At 45.1% G+C, this 9,991-nt stretch overlaps 1 protein-coding gene across 1 annotated transcript; it reads left to right on the plus strand.

The window, feature by feature from the left end:
* Positions 1–75: 75 nt before the first annotated feature.
* CTNS (cystinosin, lysosomal cystine transporter) lies at positions 76–6,481 on the plus strand. The gene is made up of 10 exons (XM_005424412.2): positions 76–166; positions 925–1,003; positions 1,552–1,636; positions 1,727–1,830; positions 2,703–2,834; positions 3,559–3,658; positions 3,753–3,872; positions 4,935–5,105; positions 5,303–5,420; positions 5,773–6,481. Exons 1-10 carry the CDS (start codon positions 103–105, stop codon positions 5,901–5,903), a joined length of 1,104 nt encoding a protein of 367 aa, XP_005424469.1. The 5' UTR covers positions 76–102; the 3' UTR covers positions 5,904–6,481.
* The last annotated feature ends 3,510 nt before the right edge of the window (positions 6,482–9,991 follow it).

Genomic DNA, 9,991 nt, shown 5'->3' on the forward strand with positions numbered 1-9,991 from the left:
GAGGGAGCTGCTTGCCGCGGCTTCCAGCGGAGGGGATGGGCTGTGTGGCCGTGTGGGTGCTGAGGAAAGCTTCTCCCCTGCTTTTTCCACAGCTTTTCCACCATGAGGACGCGGTACCTGCTCCCCGCTCTGCTGAGCCTCTCGCTGGCGCTGCTGGGGCCTGGCGGTGAGTGTTTGGTCAGCGCAGCTTGGGCCCACAGGGCTCCGGATCAGTAAGAGATGGAAAAGGCAGCTCTTTAGTTATCCCATTACATCTTTCCAGGGATACCTGTGCCACGCTTCACATCAGCTCTTCTCTCATTCCTTACCTCGGCTTCTTGTGTTCCTACACTGTACTGAGGTTGTGCATCTCGTGTTCCAGAATCATTTCTGCAGATTGAAGAGTGCCTGGGGTGCAGTCAGTGATGAGCTGGGAGCTCCTCTGCACATGACTTCTTACAAACACTGTGTAGTATGTGGCAACAGAAAAAAAAAAGTGTCCAGGCCAACCTATGCAACCTGTGTCTCTCTCTGTTTCTGTAAATGTACATTCTCTCAGACATCTGGGTACTTGGATTGAATTTGTGGCCTAAGAAACAATTTTATATTAAATTTGGGGCATTTATGACTCCTAGATCATCAGGATCACATCAAGAACCAGGATGGGTTTGCAGTACCCTATAACCTTCCCTTGGCATTTGCTTTTGTTACACTTCAAGCATTTAAATTACTTCCTTGCAACATGTTCAAGTGACAGTTATATACTTCTCTTTTTAAGTTGCTTGGTTGCCCCCTTTGCTTTTTGTTGTGTGAACTTATCTGGTTGATCTGATACTGCAGGGACCAATGGGTAAAATGTCTATGGCACAAAAAAAGTAGGTTGTTCTTCTCAAGGAGCTGTTCATAGTAATTGAGATTTGTGTGGCTGTTTTTTCCCCCCCACAGATGGAGCCATTGTGTTGTCAGTCCCCGAAGTGGTTTCTCTAGAAAGTGGAAGTTCAACAAATGTCACTATCTCTCTGAGGTAAAATTATTATCGCAGCTTTACTTTCCCTTTGGAACGCAGGCTGTCCTCCATAAGTGAATTTACAGTTCCTCCCTTTCTAAAAATTGATGCTTAAGAGAAACTTGCATTTCCTAGAAGGATCATGTCCTGGACCAATGCTCAGTGGAGTTCTTTAGGAAAGCTGTGCAGGACTGTGTCACTTGGAAAGGTTTTATTTGTTCTGTTTTATCTTTCTGCTGTAATTTCTGTCCTTCATCACCCCAAGTACTTGTGCTTTGTTTCAGCAAAGGGTAATGACCACCAGGACAGAATAGGATAGGACAGGATCTTTTGGTGACTTTGCCACTTGTGTGGAGAAGAGGGAGGTACAGTGTGCCCACCACTGGATCAGATAAAAGAACCAGTACAATATCACACAGTTTGGTGCTGGTTCCTCTGAGTATGAGGCAGGTTCTGTTGTGTGTGGGCTGCTGATTGCTGAGAGGATTGAGCAGATGCTCCTCTGCAGCCCCAAAGCAACCTCTGAGCTCAGGTACCAGCCTAACCTGTTTTTTCTGCCTTCTCAGGGCCCCACTAAATGAGACACTGGTGATAACTCTTAATATTACACACTCCTCAAAGCACAGCACCATTGTTGAACTTCCTGATGAGGTAAGTGAGAGCACAGACATGTAACCTTATGCAAAAAGCTCCTGCTATTATGGTGCAACTCCTCTTTCTTCCCTCTGCTCTGCCTTGCAGGTACAGTTCCCTGCAGGTCACACTAAAGCAGACTTCCAAGTCAAAGCAGATGATGTGGGACAAGTAACAGTTTACCTTTATCCCAATAATTCCAATTTAACTGGGTAAGAAACAGTTTTTTTTGTTCTATTTACTGTCCTGTAGCTTCCTAAAAGTTGGGGTAACTATTCCTAGGAGTTAAATGGGACAGGGGTGGGATGCAGTTAAGAAGATTGGTAACCCCGCAGCAAATCTCCAAGTACTCGGATAAATAGAGGGCACAGAAGCAGAGTGGTGTCTTAGATTTAATTACAAGATAACTCAGTTCTCATGGCTCCTTAGTCTGGTTTTAATAGAGTCTCCCAAAAGTATGGAGATCACATGTCAGCTTTTCTGCTCTGGGGAGCATTTGGCTGTCAGTATCCAGTGGGATGCTGTTCTTACTGTGCAGGATTTGTTCTGGAGTTCCTGGGGTGGGTCAGTTAGGGGAGCCCTCTCCTCACAGATGCCAGTTCTCCCTCCTGGGAAAAGCCCAGCCAGATGGAGAAAGCTGGACTGTAGTTGCTTGTGGCTCAGATATTACTGAGCAACAGAGTGCTGCTGTTTTACTTCCTTGTTTTGCTTCTGCTTTTGAAACTCGAGGCAAAGGCAGAGGCGAGCACGTGGAACGCTCACAGGGCAGCACCATCACAAGGGCGAGGAGTGCAGCTCTGCTCTTGCCTAACAGACCCTGTGCTGAGAGAGGGGAAGCCACAGGCACAAGGTGACCTTTGGGAACGTTCCCATGGTAAAAGGATGGAAAGGAAAGACTCAGGGAGTGGGAGGTGTCCCAAACATAACAAAGTCACAAATGAAAAGGGGAGCAACTCAGCTGAACCCAACCGAATCTTTATTGTCTTGTCTCAACACCTGGACTCTGTTTCCTCTCTCAGAGCAGAACAAGATAAAATCTTGTGAAAAAAGCTAATTAACTGATTCTTCTTGTATTAACCATCAGGCCTAGGATTCAATTTCAAGTGATTCACAGCATCATAGTGAGATATGCTGATGAGGTGATTGGCTGGATCTATTTCGTTGCCTGGTCCATCTCCTTTTATCCTCAACTCTTTGAGAACTGGCGAAGGAAAAGGTAAAGAGATGTGTTTGCAGGTCACTAAAGCACTTCTGCAAATCATCTTCATAGCTTCAGTTACATCTGTCTTGGTTATTGGGAATTATCCATGGAAAGGTGGGGAAAAAGGCAAAGGTAGGGTCTGAATAATTGCAGCCCCAGTGAGATTTTATACATGCAGGTTAGAGGGAAACCAAGTGCATCCTACAAACACCTGATCCTAAGATTTGGCATCCAGTATGAATTTTTGATAGAGGAGACTTCCCCATTCCTTTTGGTGCCATGTTGTAAATCATCTGGCTGAGGCAGGTGTGATGATCACTGTCAAAGATTCCCAGCCTTGAGAGCTGTTTCTCAGACACCTCCTTGTAGTGTCACATTAGGCCAGCTCCCCTTGAGCTAAGTGACTTAGAGTAGGAGCATTATCATATATGAGAATGAAACCATTTGATCTGGCAATGATGCACTTGTGCTTTATGGATTCAGGCTGGAAGGGCTTTATCAGACAGGCTGAGCTCATGGGGGGATGCAGCTAAAGAGCGGAGACACAAATTGATCCATGAGAGCTCTGTTATTTCACCCAGCTTCCTGATGAACTCACAGCGTTGTGTGGTCACAATGCCTGAAGCTTTTGCTTACACCAGAAGCTGCTGTAAGTCAATACATTCCAGGGTCAATTTGTCCCTGGAACTGCCTGTAACTCTCTAATACATGTTTCTCTTTTTTTTTCCCTCTCCTCTAGTGTTGTTGGACTAAGCTTTGACTTCATAGCATTAAACCTTACTGGCTTTATAGCATACAGTGTGTTTAATGTTGGGCTCTTCTGGATTCCCCTGATTAAGGTGAGCATGATTCTCTCTTAACACGTGCTGGGGGGTGGGTATGTGCAGAAAGGAGTTAAGACACGTGGCTGGTTTTGCTTTCTCTTACCTTTAGGAGGAGTTCCTGGTCAGTTATCCCAGTGGGGTGAACCCTGTGGCCATCAATGATGTTTTCTTCAGTCTCCACGCGGTGGCCCTGACCCTCCTCACCATCATTCAGTGCTGCATCTACGAGGTGGGTGCGAGTGCTGGGCTCACCTGTGGGCTCTGCCACAGCTCCCTCTGCCGGGCACCTCCCTGCTCCTTTTGGGTTCCAAAATCCCAAATTCCCTGCACTTCCACTGGCCTTTCCAGGAGCCAGGCTTCACAGCCCAGCTGCCTTCAGCTTTCCTGAGCTAGGAGCACCTCCACTAACCTTATCTACTTCAGCCTCATGGATGTTCCGAGCTTATAAGTGAACTCCTTAGGGACTCAAAATAACTGAGGCAAACAGCCAAGTTCATAAAGTTCCCAAACAGATCTCTAGCCAGCACATAGATTACAGCTCTTCACAGCACAAATGCTTTGCTATTTCTTTGGAACATTCTTCAAGCTATGATACGACTTTAGATAACTCCCTGCAATTCAAACACAGTTTTTTCAACTTCTTTCCTAAAACAGCTGTAAATGCCCTCTCATAATTCACACCGTTTCAAGTGAGACTGATTGTTACAGTCAAGTGATTCTTACTTAATCCCATTGATTGTTCCAGTCAGGTGGTTCTTTGTTTGATTTTCATTGTAAAAGCCTCCCATCTGAACAGACCAATTTTCTCTAGATGATAACTGTTTCTCTGTTTGGGTTTTTCCTCTGGTCATGCCAAATCTAAAACTGTAACAGCCCATCTGTTATCATTGCCAGCTACTACAGAATTTTCTAGTGAAGAATTAGAAAACAACCATAAATCTTTTACCATAATGATATTATCAACCTTTTGCACATACAGGAACTCTAGATCTCATCAGATTGAATTTTGGAGCTTTGTTACAGATTATGCACCATAAATACTCAAGAACACCGTTCCCCCTTGCTCAGGGACAGCAGTGTTTTAAATGATTGATATGAATATTGCTCATCAGCTCTTGCAAACCTCCAGCTGGTTGCTGTAGCACTTGCTTAATTTTAAAGTTCTCCTTGTGGTACCAGCCTGACTGGTAAAACAGGTTTAGAGTGTAGTGCTGCAGGGTTCTGAGCAAACTGTATCTTTATGTCTGGGGATGTGTGACCCGGCCAAAATGTATCTGTGTTTGTATTTCAGAGAGCAGGTCAGAAAGTATCCAAAGTTGTTGTTGGACTCCTGGCCCTTGCATGGATCTTCACCTTCACAACGCTGTTCCTGGCTGCAGCTGAGGTGATGACATGGCTGCAGTTCTTGTTCTGCTTCTCCTACATTAAGTTGGCAGTCACACTGATCAAATACTTCCCACAGGTAAATCTGAATTATTCTGCTTGCATTCCATATCCCTGCCACCCTAAGCCTGCAGGGCTCTTGAAAGTCTGAAGGGACTAAACCACCAATGATTATTTATTAATAGTGACAAACCAGTAGAAATGTACTGAAAACTGCTTGAAAGTCAATCCCAAATCCTGTACATGACACTGACTGACTGCTTGTCACACTCCCAGGCCTACATGAATTTCCGTCGGAATAGCACTGAGGGATGGAGTATTGGAAATGTGTTACTGGACTTCACTGGGGGAAGCTTCAGCCTTCTCCAGATGTTTCTGCAGTCATACAACAATGGTAAGCCTGGAACTGAGGTGCTGGACCCTGTCCTAATGGGGTGGGAAGTCCCACTACATAGCAGATATAAAGCAGGTTATCTCAGAAGAATGATGTTTGTGCTGTGTTGTGGGGAGCTGTACTTACAGGAAGGATAAAGAATCTGTTCATATTTCCTCAAGATATAAAATGAAGTAGCCATCCTGAGGAAACCACAGGAACAGTTATTAATTAGATTTGCATAAGATGTGCACTGCAGTCAGTCTTAGGTGTGTCTGAGCAGTCCAGGTAATAGACATGAGCTTCTCTAAAGGGTCTTAAGACAAGACTACACTTGAGGAGTCAGACTTAACTCTGATTTTGTGTTTGACAGATGAGTGGAGGTTAATCTTTGGAGATCCAACCAAGTTTGGCCTGGGTGTCTTCTCCATCATCTTTGACATTGTTTTCATGGCCCAGCACTACTGCCTGTACAGGAGACGAGGGTATGAACCTTGTGAATAACAAACATCCCTTGTGGACACTCAAACTTTACACTGAACTTGGCCCTACCCTGTCTGAGGGCTTTCAAGATTCTTGCTGCCAGTTACCAGAAATGCTGATTCTGATCTCTGTCTGTGACCTAATACTCTCTGGGCTGGAACACAAACTGTTGCCTTGCCAAGCACTGGCTGCCAGGTGCCTTAAGGACAGCAAGCTCTCAGCTGCACATGGGGGACTTGTGCCTGTTGGAGCTGCACACACAGCTCAGAGGGAGCTGTCCAAGCAACACATGGCTCTTTTTTCACCAACCACAGGGAAGAGAAAGACCAAAGTGATGTCTTTCTGATTGGAGGTGAAGCACAAAGAGCAGAGTTTTGTCTTCCAAAAATCTGAGATCATGTTTAAGCAACTACTTCATATCTTTAAGTAATGACTGAAGACTGTCTGTGGATCCAAGTGCTGCTGCTGACCTTTCCCAGACAGCTCACAGTCCACCACCACTCAGGCTGGCCACAGTGGTACATCACAATAATGAAGTTGGTAACAAATGCACAAATATTACAATTTGAACTCTTTATTAAAAAAATTCCTAAAAACCAGAAGCTGTATTCTTCTTTCACTGAAAGCTCTTTCAAAGGTATTAAGTAATTAGAAGGGAATCTGTGCATTTATACTTGAATGCTTAGAACCTAATGTGTCTTTCTAGATCCCAGGTGAGGTTTGACAGTTCCCCACCAGTGAAACCAGACCTTACTGACCTCAGTAATTCAAAAGCTACCCTTGAGCCAAAAATGGTCACAGCTAGAGGCACCCAAATGATGTGGCACTATTAAATGTAAGGAGAAACAGCTCAGGAAAACCAACTTTGTTTTATTGTGTGTAAAATCAAGTGAAAAAAAGCAGTACAAATAGCAGTGTATCTTTATAGTAACAAAAATAACTCCAACTTGAAAGACTTATAATTTACTACTGAATTCTTAAGTAACAAAATTCCAAAGCAGGATTGTAGTAATTCCAGAGATATAAAATTGGTAAGTAGGCATCTGCTGGTGTGCACAGAACGGTCTGAGATGCATCCATCACAAGGTACATGGCACAGCAGTAAGGTACTGAATAAATTAGTCTGCCACCTCCTCGTGCTCTATTTACAACAGCTTACCCCAAGGCTGCTGAAGGAAACTATAGATATGTCTAGATCAACGGAAGAGGATTAAAAACTCCAGGTTTTGGATAACTGTAAAGCTAACTGGCTAACATACCACAGGATTCTAGATCATGGGCTTAGTGTTGCAGCAAGGATCTTCAGTCCTGTGGCATGTTGATTTAAACCACTTAGTGTCCCACTAGAAGTTTAAATTTGGTCAAGAGGCACTTCTGCGAAATTACTGGCATATTCATCTCTTCCATCCAATAAATCACTGATTTAAGCAAAGTCTTCTAAAAGACAAACCAAAATCCCTCCAATTTCAAGTCTGATAGAAGTGGAATGAAGGACTGAAAACTCTACAGTTACAAGCAGCATTTCTGGTAAGTTTGGGAACATTCTTTTGTTTCCTGCTCCATATTCCCTTAAATTAAACTCAATTCATCTGATGGTACAAATTGGGAGTAAGGAAAATTCAGGTTTTACCCTGCCAGTGAGGTCAAACTGTAGTGTCCATGAAGTTGTAGTGTATTTCACAGGCATTGAGCTAACACTTGTGTGTTCCTCAGTTGTTCCTTGCCTGAAGAGGATGCTTTATCCAAGGAATCTTTGCAGGAAACTGTAATGCCCCAAACCCTTCAGCCACTCTCTATCTTGCACACAGTGAAGGATTAGTACAGTGCTCCTCCCCACAGCATTGTGCAGCTCTTAACTCTGGCATTTCAATTTGGTAGCAGTAGGGGGGACAGGACAGCTCCCTTCTAAAAGCTTAGGCACAGCAAACCCTCTGGTCTCCCATAGCAGAAACCACAATTCCTCCTAAAAGTGGAGGCTTTTGTGCTACAGAAGAATCCTGTCCAAGTTAAGGCTTTTCCAGTTGCTCTTAGATAACTTGGGTCTGTCCTGTCCTGAAAGCCATGACTGCAGAAGTCTTGCCATGTACCTGCAGGGCAGACTTTAAGAAGCACTCTGCTGAGGGGAGTATTGTTTTACTACTGCCAGTTACACCAGAAGAAGTTAAAATTAAAAAAAAGAGTAGTGTTTACCACAGGTAGGAAGGAACATGCATTCCCTCCAGACAACCTGTTCCAGTCTAATAGTTGCTTCTTTCTCTGATACCAGTCTATAGATCTCCCTCCCCACCCCCTCCCCAGCTGGATGATGGATTAGGACATCATGGATTGCTGCACAGCCTTCTGCAGGGACTGCCTGGTCACCAGCAGCCTGACCACCTCCTCATTCCTTTTGGTCAGCCTCTTCCTGGCCTGGTCATGGGTCACCATTGTCATATCCCAGCCATTCACCTGGGAAAAAACCATAATATAAGGCAGGTGCAGAGACTCACAGGTGTCCTGTAATTCTATCAGAACCATGCAGGGGATATGGTTGTGCCACAGCTCAGTTTATTTATAAACTGTCCTAGGAAGTACCCAGAAGATTATTTTCTGCAGCAGATGCTTCTCTGCACTGTGCAGCTGATACTGTCTTATCTGGTGCTTACCTGCATGATCTTATCTCCAGTCTGGAGTCCTGCAACTTCTGCTGGGCCTCCTGCTGTCACCCTTGTTACATAGATACCCTGGAAAAAAATTGAGTGTTCATTTACTAAATGTGGGAGGATTCAGTACTCAAGGGCCATTTGACTGACAAGACAAAAATCTCCATGGTGTATTATAAGATTTTAGTTAAAAACAGGCTTGTGCAATGCTGGAAAATAGAAAGGGTGGAGAAGTCACTTAAATAACTCAGGCTGCAAGTGATAATGGGGCAAGAGAGTAGCTGTGGCAGAAGGCAGATGATGATTTGGGTATCTCAGCCTTTGGGAGAGGGAATTGCTACAGAAAAAGATTGTCTGACCTTGTCAGTCTTGTCTTCAGAGAAAGGATTCTGAGTAGGGTCCTGATCAATGCCACCCCCAATACTGAAGCCCAGAATCAAATTGTCCCCTTGACGAAGCTTATGTATTTCAATTCTTTGCTGAAAACAGAAAGAGATCAAATAGCTGAGCATTGTGAGAGTGGAAGAAATTTCAAGTGCATTTCAGACACTGGTACTTCAGACCCAGTTAGATTGTTTTTCACAGAGATCCCACAACACAGCCCAGCCCCTCAATTACTCAGAGCTCTCCTGCCTGCCCAGAAATAGAAAGGAACAACACTAAAACCAGAGCAGGTCTCTGTAAACATGACTCATGCCTTGATAAGCAGCAGTCACTCATGCCCAGCCTCATCTTGCTCATTATCCACATGCCTTATGTTCCTGCTAGTCCTATCAGCAGAAATAACAACCTATTATTAGGATGGCTCTTTTTCAGGATAACTTTTGTAACCCGGGGCAGGTTCCTCACTGCCCGATGCACAAAGGCATCTGAGCAGCTTTGTGCATTATGTCAGCACTGTAGAAATGCCAGCTGCTGCAATTCCTGAGCCAGGGTGAAAAGCCACGGTCTTAACTGACACAAAAACCTCTCAAAAGGTGCTTCCACCCTATCTAATGGAAGATGTTCCTGCTCATTGCAGCGGGGTGGATGTGATGACCTTCATGGATGCCTTCTAACCCAAACCATTCAGCGATTCTCCTCTCACAGCCCTGTCACACAGACCTTGAACTTCCCCGCTGAATTCCAAACTCCCTGGATTCCAAACATCCGTGTCCTCAGCGGGGGCACCCACGCAAGCACAGCCCAGTTACAGCCAGGGGAAAGCACAGAATGAATTCCTCCCTCGCACTGCGCGCTGATTAAAGCCATTATCTCACTGTAAAGCTCTGCTTCCTAAACCCCACCCAGACACGCAGGTGCTTATCCTGCCCTCGGAGGGGGATGCGCACCGAGACTGGGCTCGGCTGCCGCACAGTCCCGGTACCGGGAGAACGCGCGTCTCGCCGGCTTCGCCCTCTCTTCTCTGGAGCAGCCCCGGCCGGCGGTCGGTCCCTCCGCCCGGCGGAGTTTCCCCTCCGTTCTCCC

The sequence above is a fragment of the Geospiza fortis genome, unplaced genomic scaffold, assembly GCF_000277835.1.
Source record: "Geospiza fortis unplaced genomic scaffold, GeoFor_1.0 scaffold538, whole genome shotgun sequence".
Taxonomy (NCBI): domain Eukaryota; kingdom Metazoa; phylum Chordata; class Aves; order Passeriformes; family Thraupidae; genus Geospiza; species Geospiza fortis.